We start from the raw sequence: 24546 nt of genomic DNA on the forward strand, positions 1-24546 counted from the left end.
ATACTGAAGAAGGAATTACTGCATTGGGTGAGTAGGTGACTAATAGGGTTTTCTTTAAAAAGTTATTTTGACATAATTCAGACTTGCAAAAAAAATTGCAATATAGTACCAAAAAATTCCCTTAAGGCCTTTGCTGACAATCTTCAAATGTTAACCTTTGACCATATTCGCTTTGGCATCGTCTCTTTCTGTGTTTATCAGTATATGTATTTGTATGTAGACAATTACGGTTTATTTTTTGACTTGTTTAAGATTAATTTGCAGACATGATGCTTCCTTTCCCCTAAATACTTTATGGTGTATGTTTTTAAAAAACATATCTTCTGACATGACTGTAGTATATTTACCAAGAAATTAACATTGATACAATTCTATTATCCAATCTAAAGACCTTATTCATCTTTCATCAACTGTTCAGTAAAGTCCTTTATAACAGTAGCAAATCCTAGATCATGGCTTACATTCAGTTGAGAGATCTCTTCAGCCTTCTTTAATCCAAATAATTGCTTGGTCTTCCCTTATTGTTCATTACACTGAATTTTTCAAGTGTAAAGTCAGTTATTTTATATATTCCTCAAATTGAACATGTAAAAAGGAAATAGCAGTCACCTAGAAGGGACTGCCACTGGTCAAAGAGATCATCGTAATGGTTGTAACTCATTAAATAAGAATCCATGAATCTACACTGGTATATTTTTTAAATGAATATAAAAATAAATGGAGGGAAAGAGGCAGCTCTTCCTTACAATAAATGAATAAATGTAGAAGGAATGATGGAAATGGAAAATTATTTAGCATGTATCGTAAAGTTAATTAAGATAAGTGTCATTGGATGCTAAAACCAGTGGCTGAATGTTTTAGGAGTAACAGGATGTTTACAGGATTGCAAAGTATCTCTCCACAAGATACTGATGAATTACAAAGGGGGAGTTAGTAATTTAGCAGTAGAGAATCCTGCCATATACCACCTTAATCAAGTGGTCACAGTTGACATCACCAGCAATGGGACAAATCCACAAATTACTCCTGATGGGATAGAATGAGAAGATAGCGTCACTTCAGTGATATTCCTCCCAAATATAGTTCGTCTGTATTTAACCACAGGAAAACATTGGACAAACCTAAAATGAGGAACATTTTACATAATTGGTCATTTTTGAACTACACACGTCTTTCACAATGCCAGCCTGGGGCTGGGGTGTTCTGTGGATATAAGAATCCACAAGATAGACAAGCTACATCTTTTTGAAAGTCAGTGGTATTCCCTTTGAGGTCAGTAAAATATAAACATGAACACAATTATGGAAAAAAACTTTCTTGAATTGTGAAGATGCAACTTGAAACGTCCAAGCCATTCTGTGCATGCCACATCTTTTTAGGCTCCATCTATAAATGCCTTGGGGATATGAATTTATCCTCCTCTGCCAGTGGGGGCGCTTCAGTCGAAAGTATGAGTAACACTGAAGTGTAAGAGCTTGTGATTCTATGAACAGAGTAGGGTTATTTCTATGGAATTGGTATAAATTATGCTACTTTTGCCTAACGTGTACACAGTTGAGTACATCAGCCTTAAAGATGAGAACTGCTGGGTAGTAGTGCGTTACTTTACAACATATCCTACAGTCAGTGATGAAAAAGTTCTCCAAATAATATTCCTTCATGTTATTGATTGCCAGCTATTAGTTACTGAGAAGAATTTGTAGAAATATGGCCACCCCCTTTTTAGGAATTCTCAGTTTATTCAATCTGCCATTCTTGTGAAATAAACCTTAAACTTCCTGGAAAATGGCCATTTCTCTAAAAACCTCAGTGGAAGTTTAATAGGAAGAGGATATAGATTTTACTTCAATTCAGCTCTCATTTTCTCCACCGAAGAAATCTTCTGACAGATAATACGAGCAGACGATAAGCAAACAAAACAAAACGAAAAAACACAAAACAGAAATACAACGTATCTTTGGGGACGTTTTTAGCCTAGTGATATTATGCTTAACTTAATATTCCCCTACCAGGATAAGTAAGGACAAGGGTGTGCATTCTAGAAACTTTTTAAGTGTCAAAGAAATGCTAACTAAGGTGTGGAAGTGCTGGACAGCCATGAATAATTGTCTACATGTTCTAGATAGCATAGCAATAAATAAAATCCCATCCTTTCTTTTGAAGAGTTTATACTCTCGCGAGAGGATAGACTTAATCAAACAAGTGTTTTCGAGGGAGCACGGTTAGATAAGCACAGTCTGTTTCAGGAGCTCACCAGAGGTTCAACTTGTGGATCCTAAAGGTCTGTGGTATACTTCCTGAGCTAATTCCTTAGGAAGAAGGAGGGTTAACTTAAAGACCCCATGTTCAGGTTAAAGGGAGAGTTTGAGTTGCAAGCACAGAAAGATGGAACAGAATGGAAAAACTACATGGAACTATGTGGGAAAACAAGGAGATGGAGCTACCCAGGGAGAAGTAGGTCAGATTATAGAGGGTGTTTGAATTCTCTGCTGAGGTTTAGATTTATTCAGGATGTAGTCTAGGGCCACTGAAGTGTCATAGCAGGGTGGTGACGTGGTCGTATCTTCAGACCCTCACCCCACCTTCCCATTCAGCCACAGAGATTTAAAGGCAAGTAAAACTGAAGGCAAGGAAGCTTCATGCCAAGCTGTGAAACCGCTGACGGGGCTTGAACTTCTGCTGGGATGGTATATGTTAAAGGGGAAGGGGCAAATTGGAGATTCCAGGAAGGTGAAACTACCAAGACTGTGTGGCTTCTTGCATGCAGAGGTGAGGAGAAGTGAGGTAGGAATTGAGGAATTACCCCACGTTTGGGGCTTTCTTGATTTGGGGCTAAAGTGACTGAATTAATGGTGATTCCATTAAATGAGGTTATGATTAGAGTAGAAGAAACTAGTGTGCAAAACAAGATACTGAGTACGGTTTTTGATCATGTTATGTGGGAACTACCCATGGAACATTCAGCGAACTCTTTTCATCATGCAGTTGTGTTTATGAGCCTAAAGCCCAGGGATCAGCATCAAACATTAGAATTGGGGCTTCCCTGGTGGCGCAGTGGTTGAGAGTCCGCCTGCCGATGCAGGGGATGCGGGTTCGCGCCCCGGTCCGGGAAGATCCCACATGCCGCGGAGCGGCTGGGCCCGTGAGCCATGGCCGCTGAGCCTGCGCGTCCGGAGCCTGTGCTCTGCAACGGGAGAGGCCACAACAGTGAGAGGCCCGCGTACCGCAAAACAAAAACAAACAAAAAAAGGTCATTGGCAAGTAGGTGCCCATTAGGATAATAGATCTCCATCAGGAAGATAGGAGGATTTTATCTGAAATACTTAAGATGGTGTCAACTGAAAAAAATACACAACCTAAAAGTTGAGAGTTACGTTTTATTCAGCAGACTTTCTGAGGACTTTAGATAAATGCTGAGAAAAGTGTTCTGAAGAGCCAAGGGGGAAGCCAGGATATGTAGAAGTTTTTGCAACAAAAGACCAGGTAGTCGGAACATCAAAGGATTACTGTTAATAAAAAAAAAAACCCAGATATTTCAGGTTAAGGAATTTTGCGCTTTTCTATGTATGGGAAGATGCAAGAGTCTGGGCTTACTGAAATCATTCCTTTGCTATGCACCTCGGCCCTCTGGGCCCAGTATCCTGTGTTTTCTCAGGTGCACTATTGTGGGTGGCTACAGCGGCTGACGGCCAGATGTGCTTGGCAGTGGGCAGCCCATTTGTCTCCATCCTGAGTTCCCTCAGGGCTCACAGTCCGGGCAGCTGTAATGTGATGGCTTGATGGCTGTAACAACCTTTGTTTACTGATATGGCAGGCAATATTTTATTTCTCAGTGGTTTTCCACACTACACTTTTTCTGTCCTACCCCCCAGCACCCAAACTGCTGGGGAAGAGAGAGCAACAGACCATGAGTAGAATTCTGCATGTGGTTAAGGGGTGGACAGAGGGGAGCCATTAAGAAAATAAAGGAGAAAAAATGGAAGAGGGACTGGGAGATTGAAGAGAGTGGAGATTTGTTTGAAGGAATAAATGGTCCATGGTGTCAGTGTGATCACCAGGTTAAAGTAAGAAGTGAGAAGAGTGGATTGATTTGCTTCCACTGACCGGAGCAAAGCAGTATAATGAGAGGGTGATAGGAGGTAATGGTAGGTCTAGGAATCAGTGGAAGATGAGAAAACAGAGATGGTACGGACACCCCTTTCCAAAAATTTGACAGAAGACAAAAAGTCTAGAGCACTAGCTGGAGTTAACCATTTGGGAAATGGATGGTATTTTAATACCAGCATGACAATTAGATGGGCTCATTTTTTTAAATGTGAAGGAATAGGAGCAGCAGAAAGAGTGAACAAGTAAAGGTCAGAAGAGCTGGGTTTGAGTTCTGGGCTCAACTAACTGTTACTGACCAGGGTTCTCGGCCTCCTCAATCAATAGAAATTGATCAGAGGCCAGACAAGAAATTCAGACAAGGCTTTACTGGCGCCCCTGATGCAGCAGTGGGGAGCAAAGGTAAGCGACACGCTGCCTTGCTTGTTCTCACCAAGGCGGGGGGCGGCGAGCTGGTTCCTTATATGGGGTGAGGGTAGGGATGGCTTAGTTGGTTTGCCCACCCCTTTGGCGATGTTGAGTGCAGGGGGCATGCGCAGTACCCTGCGTTTGATCCCACCCCTCTGCTTTTGCTCCCGGCTCTTCAGAAGTGGCAGTTGGGTTTTTTTGCTCTTTTTGTATCTTGTTGTCCGTAATTTGCCTCAACTGCACGTGCACATGGTTATTTTTAGTCCCTTATAGTTTCTTTGTATTTTGTTGGTAGAGGAGCTATTTGTCCAGGTGCCGGCACTGCAGCAAAGCCTGTCTCACAATCAGCTTTGTATTCTGTAATAGTGTTTCCTAAAACTCGCAGCACATGTGAAGCACACCAGGCGCTCTTTAAAAATTAAGGTTACTGGGTTTTGCTCAAGATCTGTGGAATCATAATGTCTGGGAGTGGGGTCCAGGGATGCTTTTGTGATTTTGCTGTCTTCTGTTTCTTCTCCTTCCCACTGTCCACAATTCAGTTTTCTCTGCAGATTCCTCCTTCTCTTCCCATTTCTAAATATTGTAATACCCTAGGTCTCTCCTTCACGCACAGGTTCTCCCCAGGTGAAATCTCTTACTCCGTGGCTCAAATACTGGCTATATACCGATTATTCTCAACTTTGACCTTGTACCTCATCTCCGGATGACTTTATTCACTGCCTACCTGATATATCCACTTGAATATCTAGTAGGCATCTCAAACATAATATGTCCCAAAGAGAACACTCTTGGTTTTCACCCCAGCAGCACTGCTGCAAACCTGTGTTTATTCCCGCCTTTCCCAATTCAGTAATGGTACCTCAGGGCTCATGACAAGACATAGGTGTCATCCTTGACTCCTCTGTTTCTTTCAGTCACATCCCATCCAGCAACAAGTCCTGCCCCATCTATCTCCAAAACACATCCTGAATTTGCCCACTTCCCTCCATCTGGTTTTTTTCTCTGCTGTGATAATCTCCTCACTGCTTCCACTCTTGCCATCTTAAAATCCATTCTCCAAACAGCAGCCAGAAAGGTTACTTAAAAAACAAAAAACAAATCAGATCCTGCTATTCTCTTGGCTGAATTTCTCCCATTGGATTTCCAAACTCCATGATATTGGCCCCATAGGAATAACCAGCCCCCTCTTACCTTCCCTTGCACCAGAATGCTACCCTTCACTGTGTCAGCCCTGGTGACTTCTTTTATTACTCAGGTACCCCTGGTTGTCACTGCCTCAGAGCCTGTGCCGTTCTCTTTTCCTGGAAAGCATCCTCCAGACCTCGGAGTGGTTGGAGTGATCTCTTAGATTCTTCCTGTTCTGGCAAGATTGATTTAAAAGGCCAGGCAAAATGCCGTTCACCTTTCTTCCAGCCACTTGCCATGGGGGCCGAGCCGTAGGCTGAGTGTTAGCTGGTTAGTGGCATATTCCAGCCTTTACATGCTCAAGACACGTGGCCATGTCTTGTCCTGATCGACCTTCCTGGCCTCAAGGAGACCTGGGGTGAGGGGAGAATCAAAAAGCTAACAATGCAGGATAAAAGATATTTCTTCCTGCTGCTAAGTTGGCTTTTTCTTTTTCACTCTTTCTCCCTGAATTACAATGAGATGGTGGCTGTTGAAAGCTTAAGGTTATGTTTAGGTCATTTCTTTTTAAACTTATTTCTAGTTCACATGCCTCTAATTTCCTGGGGAGGGCTGGGCGGACACCAGAATGAAAGTCCAGAATGATTCTTCGTGTCTGTGTTCTTAAAATTGTTCTACCGAGCATGTAGTTTGTTGGTATTCAAGTCTTCTTCAGGATGCTAAGCTGAAGATAAGCTCTAGGGCTGCTTGTAGGGACGTGGGGTTTAGGCAACACCATAGATGGGGAATCCTGACAGTAGAAATATAAGGAGTGTGACTTTTCTATATACTTGTTGAGAACTGAGTAGACTAGTCTAGTCAATGGCTCCTCGGACTGCACTCCTTTTTTTTCTCTCCATCAAAAGCACTTTGGTTCAAGACTTGTGGTTGCCAAGGGGGAGGGGGGAGGGAGGGGAGAGATGGATTGGGAGTTTGGGGTCAACAAGGTCCTACTGTATAGCACAGGAAAGTATATTCAGTATCCTGTGGTAAACCATAATGGAAAAGAGCTTTTAAAAGAATATATATATGTATATATAACTGAATCACTATGCTGTACAGCAGAAATTAACACAACATTGTAAATCAGCTATACTTCAATTAAAAAGCACTTTGGGGGACTTCCCTGGTGGTCCAGTGGTTAAGACTCTGTGCTTCCCCTGCAGGGGGCACGGGTTCTATCCGTGGTCGGGGAACTGAGGTCCCACATGCTGTGCGGTGCGGCCAAAGAAAACAAAAACACAAACAGAACAAAAAAAGTAGTTTGGTTCAGTGGCTATTTCTGAGTTCACCTAAAACTCAGTTTTCCTGTTAGAATCACAAGTAGAACAGTAGTATTCTCAAACATACAGAATATGGAACTTCTGAGTATTTTATTTCCATAGCTTTCAGTGGAATGTGATGTAAAGATACAGAACGTGAGTTATTAACTTTATTTTAATATGATTTAATACCGTGAAAACAAGGTAGCAGAGAATTCCTATATTTTCACCTAATAATTTTTGTCAAGATGTGCTATTTAGGTCATGCTTCAGCCATTCTTTACGTACTGGCATAGCCAAATCAATATCAATACACAGGAAGAGCCTTTTACGGAACTTGGAGATAAAGCAACCTTCGAAATCTTTCTGCAGGCATGGTTTCGTTACGGAGTCCCCACCCGTAGTCCCTGCTGGGGGAAGTGGTGCTGAGTGCCTTCTTAAGCATAGGTGGCCATGCTGTGTACCACATACGGCTACTGGCATGTCCACCGGACCAGGCATGCACACCGAGGCGGGTTAGCTGCTCGTGAGTGTAGACTCAGTGAGACTTGCCCAGGAAGGGTGAAGTGATTGTGTACTTGTGGATTCTTGCTCTTCTGAGTATGGCTTGATCCTAAAAGAGAATCAGTAGTTGATAGAGGCACCAGGAAGGTAAAGACACAAAGAAGCAGGCAGTAGTGCCCTTGAGATATCAGAAGACATGAGTAAATGCAGGTAACGGATAAGCAGAGGCCATTAAGACAGAACAGAGTGAGAGGCAATTGGTTAGGAGGGACACAAGTGACAGAAGTAACGTGTGTGCTAAAAGGACGATGAAATAACCCACTTCAAAGAATTACATTGGCTCTCTTGACCCCCTTGCTTGGCCATGTTCCAGTCTCTTTAAGATCTACTTACTTTGTGATCCTTACTGTTTCCTCCAAGCCTGGCGTGCGGCCTTTCTTGGTTTCTAATCAATTCTGGCCTCAGAATTAGGATTGTTTTCCGAATGTTCAGTTCATCCTCAAATTTTGATGGAATCTGAATGAATTTTTGCGTGTCCTTGTAAACAAAAGAAGAAACAAATACAATGGAGTGTATTCAGTTGGGAATGACTCGATACAGAGCAGGTGAAATTAGTCCTCAAAGCATTTTGTGAAACTGCAGCTGTTTCTTCCCACCGTCCTGTGTGTCCCTGCTGCTGGATGCTGTCTTCGCAACCACTGCTGCCTGACAAACTATGCTACTTGTTGTGAAAGGGATAATGATACCCCATGCTAGTTATGAAATGATTTATTGATGACAGCAATTTAACAGCAGAGGAATGGCCGAGCGCAGAGGAATGGCCGAGCACAGAGGATCTAACAAAGCCCCAGTATTATTCTGTGGCTCACAGAGACAGCCTTGAGGAGACTCTGCACAACAGGACCCACCTGGCGTCATCCAAACTCCTTGATGTCCCAATAAACAGAGCCTGCGTGTTGCCTTGCACCCAAGTGGAGTCAGAGGGAACATGGAAAGGCTCACACAATCCAGCTATGATCAAAGGTGCCCCTCCTTCCCTGTTGCTGCTAGATTTACTCAGCAGGAGTTAAGGCTACAGTATTCAGAAATCTTAAGGAAGAGGAGTCTACAGAGGGATTGGTTCAAGATGGTGGGGTAGAAAGACGTGCATTCACTCCCTCTTGCGAGAGCACCGGAATCACAACTAACTGCTGAACAATCATCGACAGGAAGACACTAGAACTCACCAAAAAGGTTATCCCACATCCAAAGACAAAGGAGAAGCCTCAGTGAGAGGGTAGGAGGGGCGCAATCACAGTAAAATTAAATCCCATAACCCCTGGGTGGGTGACTCACAAACTGGAGAACAGTTATACCACAGAAGTCCACCCACTGGAGAGAAGGTTCTGAGCCCCACATCAAGCTTCCTAACCTGGGGGTCTGGCAACAGAAGGAGGAATTCCCAGAGAATCAGACTTTGAAGGCTAGTGGGATTTGATTTCAGGACTTTGACAGGACTGCGGGAAACAGAGACTCCACTCTTGGAGGGCACACAAAAAGTAGTGTGTGCATTGGGACCCAGGGGAAGGAGCAGTGACCCCATAGGAGACTGAACCAGACCTACCTGCTAGTGTTGGAGGGTCTCCTGCAGAGGCGGGGGGTGGCTGTGTCTCAGCGTGAGGACAAGGACACTGACAGCAGAAGTTCTGGGAAGTACTCCTTGGCGTGAGCCCTCCCAGAGTCCGCCATTAGCCCCACCAAAGAGTCTGGGTAGGCTCCAGTGCTGGGTCACCTCAGGGCAAACAACCAACAGGGAGGGAACCAAACCCCACCCATCAGCAGACAAGTAGATTAAAGAATGAGTTTCAGAGTGTTTCCTGCTCTGCAATTTTTTGGAAGAGTTTGAGAAGGATGGGTATTAGCTCTTCTCGAAAATGTTGATAGAATTCACCTGTGAAGCCAACTGGTCCTGGACTTTTGTTTGTTGGAAGATTTATAATCACAGTTTCAATTTCATAACTTGTGATTGGTCTGTTCACATTTTCTATTTCTTCCTGCTTCAGTCTTGGAAGGTTATACCTTTCTAAGAATTTGTCCATTTCTTTCAGGTTGTCCATTTTATTGGCATAGAGTTGCTTGTAGTAGTCTCTTAGGATGCTTTGTATTTCTGTGGGGTCTGTTGCAACTTCTCCTTTTTCATTTTGAATTTTATTGATTTGAGTGTTCTCCCTCTTTTTCTTGATGCGTCTGGCTAAAGGTTTATCAATTTTGTTTATCTTCTCAAAGAACCAGCTTTTAGTTTTATTGATCTTTGCTGTTGTTTTCTTTGTTTCTATTTCATTTATTTCTCCTCTGATCTTTATGATTTCTTTCCTTCTACTAACTTTGGGTTTTGTTTCTTCTTCTTTCTCTAGTTCCTTTAGGTGTAAGGTTAGATTGTTAGAGATTTTTCTTGTTTCTTGAGGTAGGATTGTATTGCTATAAACGTCCCTTTTAGAACTGCTTTTGCTGCATCCCATAGGTTTTGGATCATCGTGTTTTCTTTGTCATTTTTCTCTAGGGATTTCTTTATTTCCTCTTTGATTTCTTCAGTGATCTCTTGGTTATTTAGTAACATACTGTTTAGCCTCCATGTGTTTGTGTCTCTTACATTTTTCCCCCTGTAATTCATTTCTAATCTCATAGCGTTGTGGTCAGAAAAGATGGTTGATATGATTTCAATTTTCTTAAATTTACTGAGGCTTGATTTGTGACCCAAGATGTGGTCTATCCTGGAGAATGTTCCGTGTGCACTTGAGAAGAAAGTGTATTCTGATGTTTTTGGATGGAATGCCCTATAAATATCAATTAAATCTACCTGGTCTATTGTGTCATTTAAAGCTTTTGTTTCCTTATGAATTTTCTGTCTGGATGATCTGTCCATTGGTATAAGTGAGGTGTTAAATTCACCCACTATTATTGTGTTAATGTTGATTTCCTCTTTTATAGCTGTTAGCATTTGCCTTATGTATTGGGGTGTTCCTATGTTGGGTGCATATATATTTATAACTGTTTTTATCTTCTTCTTGGATCGGTCCCTTGTTCATTATGTGGTGTCATTCCTTTTCTCTTGTAACATTCTTTAAAGTCTATTTAATCTGAGTATTGCTACTCCAGCTTTCTTTTGATTTCCATTTGCAAGGAACATCTTTTTCCACCCCCTCACTTTCAGTCTGTATGTGTCACTAGGTCTGAAGTGGGTCCCTTGTAGACAGCATATATATGGGTCTTGTTTTTATATCCATTCAGCGAGCCTGTGTCTTTTGGTTGGAGAATTTAATCCATTCAAATTTAAAGTAATCATCGATATGTATGTTCCTATTATCATTTTCTTAATTGTTTTGGGTTTGTTTTGTAAATCCTTTTCTTCTCTTGTGTTTCCCACTTAGAAAAGTTCCTTTAGCATTTGGTGTAGGACTGGTTTGGTGGTGCTGAATTCTTATAGCTTTTGCTTGTCTGTAAAGGTTTTGATTTCTCCATCAAATCTGAATGAGATTCTTGCTGGGTAGAGTAATCTTGGTTGTAGGTTCTTCCCTTTCATCACTGTAAGCATATCGTGCCACTCCCTTCTAGCTTGTAGAGTTTCTGCTGAGAAATCAGCTGTTAACCTTATGGAAGTTCTCTTGTATCTTACTTGTTGTTTTTCCCTTGTTGCCTTCAGTAATTTTTCTTTGTCTTTAATTGTTGTCAATTTGATTACTATGTGTCTTGGCATGTTTCTCCTTGGGTTTATCCTGTATGGGACTACAGTAATCAAGGCAGAATGGTACTGGCACAAAAACAGAAATATAGATCAATGGAACAGGATAGAAAGCCCAGAGAGAAACCCATGCACCTATGGTCAACTAATCTATGACGAAGGAGGCAAGGATATACAATGGAGAAGAGACAGTCTCTTCAGTAAGTGGTGCTGGGAAAACTGGACAGCTCCATGTAAAAGAATGAAATTAGAACACTCCCTAACACCATACACAAAAATAAACTCAAAGTGGATTAAAGAACTACATGTAAGGGCAGACAGTATAAAATTCTTAGAGGAAAACATAGGCAGAACACTCTGACATAAATCACAGCAAGATCCTTTTTGCCCCATCTACTAGAGAAATGAAAATGAAAACAAAAATAAACAAATGGGACCTAATCAAACTTAAAAAGCTTTTGCACAGCAAAGGAAACCATAAACAAGATGAAATGATAACCCTCAGAATGGGAGAAAATATTTTCAAACAAAGCAACTGATAAAGGATTAATCTACAAAATATACAAGCAGCTCATGCAGCTCAATATCAAAAAAACAAACAACCCAATCCAAAAATTGGCAGAAGACATAAATAGACATCTCTCCAAAGAAGATATACAGATTACCAACAAACACATGAAAGGTTGCTCAACATCACTAATCATTAGAGAAATGCAAATCAAAACTACAATGAGGTATCACCTCACACCAGTTAGAATGGGCATCATCAGAAAATCTACAAACAATAAATGCTGGAGAGGGTGTGGAGAAAGGGGAACCCTCTTGCACTGTTGATGGGAATGTAAATTGATACAGCCACTATGGACAACAGTATGGAGGTTCCTTAAGAAACTAAAATTAGAATTACCCTATGACCCAGCAATACCACTACTGGGCATATACCCAGAGAAAACCATAATTCAAAAAGACACATGCACCCCAGTGTTCATTGCAGCACTATTTACAGTAGCCAGGTCATGGAAACAACCTAAATGCCCGTCGAAAGAGTAATAGATAAAGAAGATGTGGTACATGTATACAAAGGAATATTACTCAGCTATAAAAAGGAACAGAATTGGGTCCTTTGTAGAGATGTGGATGGCCTAGAGAGTGTCACACAGAATGAAGTAAGAAAGAAAAACAAGTATTGTATGTTAGCGCATATATGTGGAATTTATAAAAATGGTACGGATGAACTGGTTTACCAGAGAGAAATAGAGACACAGATGTAGAGAATAAATGTATGGACACCAAGAGGGGAATACAGTGGGAGACGGGTGGTGGTGGGATGAATTGGGGGATGGGTGTTGACATATATACACTAATACGTATAAAATAGATAACTTATAAGAAATTGCTGCATAAAATTAAAAAAAAAACAACTGGGATTCTCCGAATCCAGAAGAAAAAAATCTACGTGTGGAATTGTCCTTTATTCCTTCAAAGAGACAGCAACATCTGCACTGGAGGATCCACAGCAAAGCCATGAAGTGAGAGCTACGAGCAGCCTGGCGTCAACAGGGATTAGTGGGTCAAGCAATGGGCAGAATTCATAGACCTAAGGGAGGCAGAGGTTTTAAGCCAGGCTGGCAAGAGAAGCATTGGTAAATGCACCAAATACGAGGAGGTTATCACCAAGGAAAGCACTGACCTGACAGAAAGCCTTTTTTATGCGTCCTTTGGGAACTAAAGTTAGGAGCTGAGTCCTCAGGTTGTAACCATCTGGGGCTGGAGGATTTAGGCAGAACCAAACGGGGGCACCAAGCCTTGCCTTTCGTTTTGTTGGCATCCAGCTGTTCTGCATTTGAACCAGCGCTTTTATTACAACAAGTGATCTGTATTTGGCCGAGTTACAAATTCCTTTTATGTATGAAAAATGTGGTCTGTTGTTCCTTTAGTAACATGTGGCTGGGAAAGATCTGACCCTGATTTGAATACCAGTGTATTTGAGCACTCGTGGTACGTTGTGCCGTCCTCCTGCAATCTTAACAAATGACTATGACTATGAAAAAAAAAATGACTATGATTTTTCACTGGCTGATTTGGTTTGAATGAGTAAATTATTTTTATTTCATTGCGTTAACTGCCAGAACATTGAATGAGCCGATAACTCCCTGGTGTTTCTGAGCTGCAAAGAACTATTATTTGGAATTGAATTGCTATTGATTTTCTTGTGCTACAATGACTTTTCTAACATAGTAGCATGAAAGGAAAATGAGAAAAAGGCCAAATAGGGAATAGGGTGAGGAAAGGGAGGCTGCTGCTTCCCATGGCCTGGCCCCAGATGGACTACTTATTGGCAGGTACTGCTGCTTCTGGTTGGTCCTGTTGCCGATTATATGATTTACAGATTAGCCAAATACCTGGCTTCATCACCTTCCCCTCCTCTTGCCATCTGCTTTGTTTCTAGTCGCCATGTGCCTCGTTGGCATTCTGCTGTGGAACTGAACAGGGGGACAGGGTGAAGAGGGAGCAGAAGCAAACAGGATAATTCTCCAAATTGGTCAGTGTTGATGACTGTTAGTGTCATTCATACTAGCAATGAAGATGAGAATGAATAAGTGTTACTTTAACATTGCTGTAGTACATTTATCTATTGATGTTTTCGCTTCTCCTAGTCATTTTAACTATTGGACACTTAGTTGTATATTAGTTTCTTATAATCGTTCAGATGAGCTGAAATGGAAACTCACTGATTTATTCATTCTTTCAATGAATATTTATTAAGTGACTACTGTATACCTTTCCAGGTACTAGAGGAAAGGCAATGAACAAAACAGATGAAAGATTTTTTTCTCATGTGCAGAGATTTCCCATACGTAAAATCAAAGAAGACTATCTTAGCACTTACTAAAGATTGAAAAATATAGTTCTTCTTGCTTCCTTTAATAGACATCGTAGGAGTGAAACTTGATATAATAAAATAAAACAAAATGTACTTCTTCCCTGGCTTCTGATTCAGTTTCGTCTAGTTGAGAGAATCTTGACAACTTGTAGGAAAAGGGTTTTTTTGGGGGACATTATTTTTTCTGGCTATAAAAGTAATCCACATTCATCACAGAAAATTTTAGAAAATACAGAAACAGATGCAGAAGATACTGAATATACCCATATTCATACAGTAGCAAATCTTTGAAATGTTGAGTGATTTCTCTTTAGGGCTTTTCCTATGACATATGTATAGTAATCCCATACCAGTTGCTATTTAAAAATTTTTAAATCTTCAATCTTGATGTGTATGTATGCAGTTTGGTTCAGTTCCCTTATACAAAATAATGTGAAATTATTATTTTTCTTCTTTCCATAGACCACGTGAGCATAAGTGAGATCGGAAGGTGGAAATCTATTTATATTCCACCCTCTCAATATATATGAATAGAAGACCAAGTCTAATAAAAGAGTGTCCTTATGTGATGTGATAACTTATGGAAAGAGAGGTAGCTAGGCAAGCATTTTGCATAGACTTAGAAGAAAGAAACGAGAGCCTCTATAGGCAAAAAAAAAAAATATTTTTTTTAAGCCAGTAAAAGCCCGATTGAAACAGTAAATGAGGTATAGAGAGATAAAGATTCTTATCAAGTCAAGGTGCTAATAAGTGGCAGACCAAGAATTCAAACAAATACGGGCATACCTCATTTTATTGTGGTTCGCTTTATTGCATATACTGCGTTTTTTTACAAATTGAAGGTTTCTGGCAACCCTGTGTTGAGCAAGTGTCATTTTTCCAGCAGCATTTTCTCGCTTTGTGTCTCTGTGTCACATTTTGGAAATTCTCACAGTATTTCAAACTTTTTCATTATATTCATTATGGTAATCTGTGTAGTGATCTTTGATGTCACTATTGTAATTGTCTTGGGGTGCCATGAAGCACGCCCATGTAAAATGCTGAACTTAATCCGTAAATTTTGTATGTGTTCTCACTGCTCCACCAACCAGCTGTTCCCCTCTCTCTCTTCCTCTGCTTGAGTCTCCCTATTCCCTGAGACACAATGATATTGAAATTAGGCCAATTAAAAACCCTACCATGGCCTCTAAGTGTGCAAGTGAAAGGAAGAGTTGCACATAACTCACTTTAAATCAAGAGCTAGAGATGATTAAGCTTAGTGAGGAAGGCATGCTGAAAGCTGAGATAAGCCAAAAGCTAGACCTTTTGCATTAAACAGTTAGCCAAGTCGTGAATGCAAAGGAAAAGTTCTGGAAGGAAGTTAAAACCACTTCAATGAAAACACAAATGATAAGAAGCAAAACAGCCTTGTGACTGATGTGGAGAAAGTTCGAATGGTGCGGATAGAAGATCAAACCAGACGTAACATTCCCTTAAGTCTAAGCCTAATCCAGAGCAAGACCCTACCTCTGTTCAATTCTGTGAAGCCTGAGAGAGGCAAGGAAGCTGCAGAAGAAAAGTTTGAAGTAGCAGAGGTTCATTCATGAGGTATAAGCAAAGAAGGGCATTTTCAGAACATAGGTGAGCAGCGAGTGCTGAGGTAGAAGCTGCAGCAGGTTATCCAGAAGATCTAGCTGAGATAATTAATGAGGGAGGCTGTGCTAAACAACAGATCTTCAGTGTAGACGAAACAGCCTTCTAGTGGATTTGAAAATTTTAAGTGCTTTTTATTGTCCACCGCCAGATTTTCTTTTTAAATCATAACTCAAATACTTAATTTATTACTTTGTCTTCTCATTAGTTAGTTTATGTAAAAAGGTAATGTTTTCAGAAAGGATATGTGGCTGCCTACAATCTCTTGAAATTATCATGTCTGAGACTATATTATTATTAGTTTGCTCATGAATAATAACTTATTTGGGAATGGAAAATTAGTACCCATACTTTTTCACTAAAAAACAAAAACATAGATTTGGTTACATAATTATACTCTGGTATTGGCTAATACAGGGAAAAGTTTCAGTTGTAGCCTGCTTTTTGTTTCATTGTCAGTTCTTTATTTCAGATTTTATTTCTTCATCGAGCTTTACGGAGAAGATATATTTGACAAATACCGTTGTGTAACTTTAAGGACCACAATGTGATGATTTGATATATATTTATATTGAGGAATGAGGACCACACTAATGTTAATTAACAACACCCATCACCTCACACAGTTTTATATGTATAGTAGTGAGAACATTTAAAATTTGCTCTCAATAAATTTCACATATGCAATACAGTACTGTTAACTATATCCACTGTGCTGTACGTTAGGCCCCCAGAACTTATTCATCTTATGACTTGAAGTTGTATCCTTTAACCACCATCTTCCATTTCCTTCACCCCTCAACCCCTGGCAACCAACAATCTACTCCTTGTTTCTTTGAGTTGAGCCTTTTTAGATTTCACATATGTGGAATCATACATTATATGCTTCATCTATGTGAGATCATGCAGTATTTGTCTTTCTCTGATTTATTTCACTTAGCCTATGTGTGTGCATGTGTGTATCATAGTTTATTCATCTGTTCTTCCATCTGTGGACACTTAGGTCATTTCCATATCATTGTAAGTAATGCTATGAACACGGGGGTGTAGATATCTCTTCTAGATAGTGATTTTGTTTCCTTTGGATATATATGCAGGAATGGGGTTGCTGGATCATATGGTTGTTACTTTTTTTTTTAATTTTAGGAACTTCCATACTGCTTTCCATAGTGGCTGCACCAATTTACATTCCCACCAACAGTGCACAAGAGTTCCCTTTTCTCTACATCCTCATCAAAACTTAACTCTTATCCTTTTGATATTGGCCATTCTAACAGGAGTGAGGTGATATCTCACTGTGGATTTGATTTTTGCATTTCTTTGACGATCAGTGATGTTGAACACCTCATGTACCTATTGGCCATTTGTATATCTTCTCTGGAAAGATGTCTATTCAAGTCCTTTGCCCATTTTTTAAATTGGATTATTTGATTTTTTTTTGCTGCTGAGTTTAATGAGTTCCTTATATATTTTGTATAGTAACACCTTATCATATAAATGGTTTCAAAATATTTTCTCCCGTTCCTTAGGTTGGCATTCACTTTGTTGATCATTTCTTTTGCTGCACAGAAACTTTTTAATTTGTTATAGTCTTACTTGTTTATTTTTTTCTTTTGTTGCTTGTGCTTTTGGTGTTATATCCAAAAAAATTATTGTCAAGAAGCTTCTTCTTTTTCCTTTGTTTTCCTCTAGGAGTTTCACAGTTTCAGGCTTTATATTTAAATCTTCGATTCATTTCAAGTTAACTTTTCTGTGTGGTGTAAGGGAAGAGTTCTTCTCTTTCACATTTCACTCTTTCACACGTACATGTATCCAGTTTGTCCAGCACCACTATTGAAGAGACCGTCCTTTCCCCGTTTGGTATACTTGTATCCCTTGTCAAATACTGAACCATACATATGAGGTTTTATTTCTGGGTTCTCGATTCTGTTTCATTGATCTATTTGTCTGTATTTATACCTATACCATACTGTTTTGATTACTACTGCTTTGTGGTATAGTGTGAAATCAGGAAATGCAGTGCCTCCTGCTTTGTTCTTTTTCAGGATTGTTTTGGCTCTTCAGGGTCTTTTGTGGTTCCATGCTGAGTTTAGGAGTTTTGTTCTGTTTCTGTGAAAATGACATTGGGATTCTGATAGGGATTGCATTGAATTGGCTTTGGACAATATGGACATTTTAACAATATTAATTCTTTCAATATGTGAAATTTTTAGTTACTTCTGTTTATTTACTGTAAAATACTTGTAAAATTATTTTTACAATTTTTAAAAATTTTGTTAATTCAAACTTTCAACTATGATATATCCAGGAACTTTTTTTTCTTTTCAAAATTATTTTGCCTTGTGTGCAATGAGCTCTTTTGTAAACTGAAGTTGGTTTGTTTTCCAGCTTGGAGAAGACATGGTTACCATTATTATATTAATTATCGTTTATTTTCTTTGGGCTTGTTGTCTCCTTCTAAATTTTCAATGATATTTAAATCATATTTCTCTATCTCAACATTATCTTTTGTTATTTATTTCACCTTTTTCTTCTGGTAAATTCATTACCATTTTATCATTTTCCTCTTAGCTCATTTATTCAACTTGTGTTTATTAAGAACCTTCCCTGTATCAGCTGGTTAGTAGGCACTGGGACTATAAGGGTGAACATCTCAGACATAAAGCCCACATTCATTGCACTGATGATCTAGTGAGGAAAACAGATATGGAGTAAGCAATTATTAGAGCCCTACTAGAGGACATATCTTTTTTTTTTTATCAATTTATTTTATTACTTACTTATTTATTTTTGGCTGCATTGGGTCTTTGTTGCCGTGCGCGGGCTTTCTCTAGTTGCGGCGAGCAGGGGCTACTCTTCGTTGTGGTGCGCGGGCTTCTCGTTGCAGTGGTTTCACTTGTTGCAGAGCACAGACTCTAGGCGCACGGGCTTCAGTAGTTGTGGCACGTGGGCTCATTAGTTGTGGCTCAGGGGCTCTAGAGCGCAGGCTCAGTAGTTGTGGTGCATGGGCTTAGTTGCTCAGCCACATGTGGGACCTTCCCGGACAAGGGCTCGAACCCGTGTCCCCTGCATTGGCAGGCGGATTCTTAACCACTGTGCCACCAGGGAAGTCCCTAGAGGACGTTTCTTAAACTGGGTTTTGCTGGATGCTAAGCCATTGCCTTCTATCTCGAAAACCACTGGTTTGTAATTTGTGAAGCTAAGGCTGGGACCTCCTTGCCAGATCCCGGCTCCCTGTAAGGTTCCACCAATAGGGGGTGCCACAGGAGACTGGACAGTGAAATAGGGAGGAAGGCTACTTCTTTCTGTTCATTTTCTGTCTTTGTCACCATCTTCCCAGCAGAGTTGCTTTATGTTAGAAGTGGCAGTTTCTTGTTTCGCACTTATTTTAAGTACTTCCAGATCCAGCTTTATTATGCTCTCCCGCTCCATCCCCTTCCCCCAAGAGATGCCAGCCCCAGTCTGGTGGACAGTCTTTCTTCAGAGGTCTAGTTCTTGATGCCTTGGGTCCCTCTTCCAAGTTCCTGAGGTGCGAGCACCAAAACCCAGTGCCCTCTCCTTGGAGAACTGAGCCGCCTCTAAGCTTCAAAGTTCTATAACCCCAGCCTCTTTCCTTTGCTCCCCCATTCCCCATCCTTAGGGTGGGACCAGATCCTAGCAGTTCCCCCTTTTGCCTTTTTAGTCCTTCAATTTTTACATTAATATTTTCTGTTAAAACATCTGGTATGCTTTGTTTTCCTGCCTGGATCCTGACTGATAAATCTGTCTTCTGTTTCACTAGTTCAGTTTTCAGCAGTCTTCAGTATGCTGTCTACTATCTCCATGATATATACATATATATATATACACACATACATACACACACACACATATATATATACACACACACATATATATATACACATATATATACACACACATATATATACACACACATATATATACACACACATATATACACATATATACACACGTATATACACACATATATACACACGTATACACACACATATACACACACACATATATACACATGTATACACACACGTATATACACATATACACATATATATACACACACATACACACATATATATACACACACATATATACACATATATACACACACATATATATACACACATATATATACACGTATATACACACACATATATATACACACATATATATACACACACATATATACATATATATATATTTCTAATTCAGCAGTTATGTTGTTTTTTCCTTCCTGCATAGTGGCAGTTTTCTTGATCTCAGATGTTATCCTATTTATAAATCCCTACTCTAGATTCTCAGTTACTATTTCCTTTTGATTTTAAAGAACTTAAATTAGAAGTTATCTAAAAATGCCTCTTGTTTCCAGTCTTAGAGGAAGCCATTTAATTTCAGTTCTGTGGTTTGTCTCCTTCATTTGTAGCATAATTCTTTTTATATGGCTGGGGATGTTTTTCCTACTATTAGAAGTTACACAGGTTCCTATCTGAATCTTTCAAGCCTTGGAACTAACATAGGCGATAAAAGTATCTAGTTTGCCAATTCAGAAACTAATTAGGTTAGGAATTCCCTGGTGGTCTGGTGGTTAGGACTCTGCACTTCCAGTGCCAGGGGCCCGGGTTCAATCCCTGGTCAGGGAACTAAGATCCCGCAAGTCGTGCAGCGTGGCCAAAAAAAAAAAAAGAGGGAGAGAAACTAATTAGGTTGGGTAACCTATCGTGAGAATCGTAGGTAGAATGGAAAGCATTTCCTTCTATGTCTAAGAATTTATTTCCGTAATTTTTACTATTTTCAGTAGCTTTCTGGAATTTGTCTGGTGTGTTTGTCCTCCTTGGGAATCAAAAATGCTAGTGTTCCTGCCACTAGTGTTAGGCACAGGCCAGGACTCAGTGTCACTTGGGTTTCTCATTTGGTGTGACATCTAGTGTGTGTGGGGCTGCTATGTTGAGTTGGATCCATATATATGACACCCCAGTTGTTGCCTGACCCCCTACTCTCCTGCCTTTAATCTTTGTGTCTCCACATTTAGAAGTGTCCAATACTTCTTGTTGGAACCCTTCAAATGGTGATTGCAAATGTCAGTTGGGAAGATCAAGAAGTTGTGTGGGTCCTTTCTTCAATCTGATCCTGGCTGTATGAGATCTACTAGAAATTTCTCAAAGCTTCTTGTTTATAGACTATACCCTTTCCTACATCCCAGTGTCAGTACGGGGTTTTCCTTCTTTATATACATATTGGCTTAGCTAGTTCATTGAGTAGGTGGGAATGGGGAGGAAAAACGACTTCACGCTAGTTTTTCATCAGCCAATGTAGTTACTGTAGGGGAGTGTGGAAGTACCCGAAAACTATACATTTTGTTACCTTTTCCATTTCTGGTGAGCCAAGAAAGGAAACAGAAGATAAAATAGAAATAGTATAAGACAAAATAGAAATTCATGCTGTTCATTTTCTGTGCTTCATTTGGGTGAATGCACATTATTTGGTGTTATCAAAACTGCAGTCATCATGTAGCAACACTGGATAAGACTTCCTTTAGAAAACAAAGCAATCAAAGAAAAGAAAAACATGGCAAACAAGCCAAACAAAATTAACCACAAAAACACAACCCTTTCTTTCCATTAACAAACTGATGTGTCATGTAAGAGTCACTCACACTCTCCAATAGATTCATTTCAATATAGAGTCATCCCCCTTATCTGTGGTTTCAGTTACCCATGGTCAACCTTACTCTGAAAATATTAAATGGAAAATTCCAGAAATAATTCATAAGTTTTAAGTCACATGCCATTCTGAGAAGCATGATGAAATCTCATGCCATCCAACTACATCCTGCCCAGGACAAGAATCATCCCTTTGTCCAGAGTAAACCACCCATTCATCTCTAAGTAACCATCTCGGTTATCACATTAACTGTCCTGGTATCACAGTACTTGAGTTTAAGTAACCCTTCTTTTAATTGATAATGGCCCCAAAGTGCAAGGGTGGTAATGCTGGAAATTCGTATATGTCAAACAGGTGCTGAAAAGTGCTTTCTTTAAGTGAAAAAGTGAAAATTCTTGACTTAAAAAAGAAAGAAAAAATTTTATGCTGAGGTTGCTAAGATCTATAGTAAGCACAAATCTTGTATCCGTGAAATTGTGAGAAGGAAAAAGAAATTCATGCTAGTTTTGCCGTCATACCCCATAATGGCCAGAACACATGATGAGTACTTCGTTAAGGTGGGAAAGCATTAAATTTGTACAACAAGATATTTTGAGAGAGAGATTACATTCACATAACTTTTATTACAGTATATTGTTTTGTTTTGTTTTGTTTTGTTGCGGTACGCGGGCCTCTCACTGTTGTGGCCTCTCCCGTTGCGGAGCACAGGCTCCGGACGCGCAGGCTCAGCGGCCATGGCTCACGGGCCCAGCCGCTCCGCGGCATGTGGGATCTTCCCGGTCCGGGGCACGAACCCGTGTCCCCTGCATCGGCAGGCGGACTCTCAACCACTGCGCCACCAGGGAAGCCCCTACAGTATATTGTTTTGATTGTTCTATTTTATTATTAGTATTGTTGATCTCTTACTGTGCCTAATTTATAAATTGAACTTTATCATAGGAATAAACAGTATATATAGGATTTGGTACTATCTGGTTTCAGGCATCCACTGGGGTTCTTGGAATGTATCCTCCGTGGATAAAGGGGGAGTTACTATAGTCCTGATGAGTATATTGGTCATACAGAAAGGAGATTTCTGACTCAAGGATCCCTTGGGGGAGAGCAAAGGAGAATTTGTGGTCACGTTTTGCAGGAGATGTGAGATTTTTCATTCTGGGGGTTATTCCCATTTTCATCACTTGTAATTTTGTCATCAGTCTTGTGAACTTCCTCACACTTTAGAGTCAGAAATTCTGAATCGTAAAGACTGTGGCAATTTACAGATCTCCAGTAGAAGGCAGCTTGGCTTTCCAATTTGGGGGACAGCAGAGAAATGGGAAAATAGATCCTGCCACCTGCCTACAGTGTGAGTCCTTGTAAGAGCCTTTGCTTCCAGGATACTCCCGAAGATCTCCGAATAGACAGCAGTACTGACAGAAGACGTCAGTTGCCTCTGGGAGGGAAAACATTAATAGTAAAATCCTGAAGGAAGTGAATACATGGATCGCTGTTCTTTTTAATCATGGCGTGTTTTTGACTTGCTAAAAGCAAGTTTAATGTATTTATACAATTTATAAAGATGTAACTGAGTCTGAAGCTCTGCTCTTTCCAGAGAACATATTTCACGTTATTGTAAGCACTAAAGAAAATTAAATCAATAAATCCGCAGCCTGTAATTTGAGATCCTCGATTGAAGAAAAATACGTTGTCCGGGAGGGAGGGGGAAATCTTCGAAAGACTTGTAAAACTGTCTTCGCTCCACCATCCCAGGCCTTCAAGTGCCAGTGGGAATTAAGCTCGTGCTGTAAAATTATAGAAGTGTTGTTATGGCACCTCAAAAAGAAGCAAAGGCCAACTCCCACTCTTGTTAATGAAGCATATGCTTAAGTGGAAAGCTGTGCCAATGATGCTCTCTCTCTCTTTCGAACTGGCCCTGTATCCTTTTCCCTGAGAAAGCTTTGCTGGTGAGCAGTCAGGTACTGATGTCCAGACACTTGGTGAATTTTTCCCCATCACTGGCACTAATACTCTCCGTGACCACTGGCAAGCCAATTAACCTCTCCAAGTGTCACCCTTCCGTGTGTAAAAGGTAATGGTGCAGCTTGTTTGCAAAGCGCCTGGAGCCTTCCATGGAACGCACTGCATGGACACCCAGCATTGCCGTTGGACTGGAGGGTGTTGTGTTTTTTACTTATATGTTTGGTTGGATAGGTTATAGATTTTGTTGTGGTTGAACGTTGCCTCTTCTCCCTGGTTACAAATAAAAGACTAATAGGTAATCTCACTCTATTACCATCTTCTAGAGCTCCCTAGAGGGTTAAGGGAATGGCAGAGGTTACAGGTTAATAATGCATTCTTTAGTTAATAAAAAAAAAAAAAAATCACATGCATCTCAACTGCATAATAGCTGTGGATGGCAAGTTATTAGGCCAAGTGATTTATCAGATACTAAGTAGGTAATGCTGGCAAAGACTGATGAAATAATGAGGTTTTTTCTTTTCCTGCTCCCCCAGTAAATCTTTTATCCTTCGCCTCAGTATAGAACGTTAGGGACAGTTTTGTTAAGATTTCTTTCTGAACAAAAATGCTTGTGAATATTTAGGAACCCCTGAAACCAGTGACTTGTGTGTGTATCTAGGTTGTGACGTTCAGCTCACTATTTTATAATCTCTGGAGCAAATGTGGATTCTACTGGCCCCAGAGCAAAGTGTCATATCTTTCACGTTCTTTGCAGATTTACGGAAAAACTTCGAGCAGGACCCGCAGGGAAGGGAGGTTCCCATCGAAGGCATGATCGTGCTGCACTGCCGCCCGCCTGAGGGAGTTCCTGCTGCCGAGGTAAGACCAGGCCTGTTCCCAAGAGGGAGGGCCCGAGTCCTGTGTGCTACAGGTGATGAAAGCCAGCCTGGGTATGGCCTTGTTGCTGCCTGGCCCCAACTGCTAAAGATGGTGAAGAGACTGTCGGAAATAAGTTGGAAGAGGAAATTGTGTCTCCTCTAATTTCTTGTTGACACAGGCTCTTGCTAGGCAGCCCGGGTAGGATGTGTTCTGTGCCTTTGCTTTTGGGGACCTCAGTGGGACAGGCAGCATCTTCTGTGTCCTCCATCTGACCTTGGCTTCTGGATCAATCTAATAGGCAAATTCACGTGAAAAAGTGCAGAGAGAAGGAGGTCAGGCCCTAGTGCCACGTTTCATGGGTGTCTGCACTTACT

At 40.4% G+C, this 24546-nt stretch overlaps 1 protein-coding gene across 3 annotated transcripts in view; it reads left to right on the forward strand.

Moving 5' to 3' along the window:
• UNC5D (unc-5 netrin receptor D) overlaps window positions 1-24546 on the forward strand; it is a gene marked incomplete at both ends in the record, with an annotated part of 594860 nt that overhangs the window by 352151 nt on the left and 218163 nt on the right. For all 3 annotated transcript variants that reach the window (XM_082680382.1, XM_082680381.1, XM_082680383.1), the window contains one exon: window positions 24069-24172. In XM_082680382.1, the coding sequence (XP_082536508.1) occupies window positions 24069-24172 (104 nt within the window). The remainder of the gene's footprint in view (window positions 1-24068; window positions 24173-24546) is intronic.

The sequence above is a fragment of the Grampus griseus genome (assembly GCF_964374135.1).
Source record: "Grampus griseus genome assembly, chromosome: 21".
Taxonomy (NCBI): Eukaryota; Metazoa; Chordata; class Mammalia; order Artiodactyla; family Delphinidae; genus Grampus; species Grampus griseus.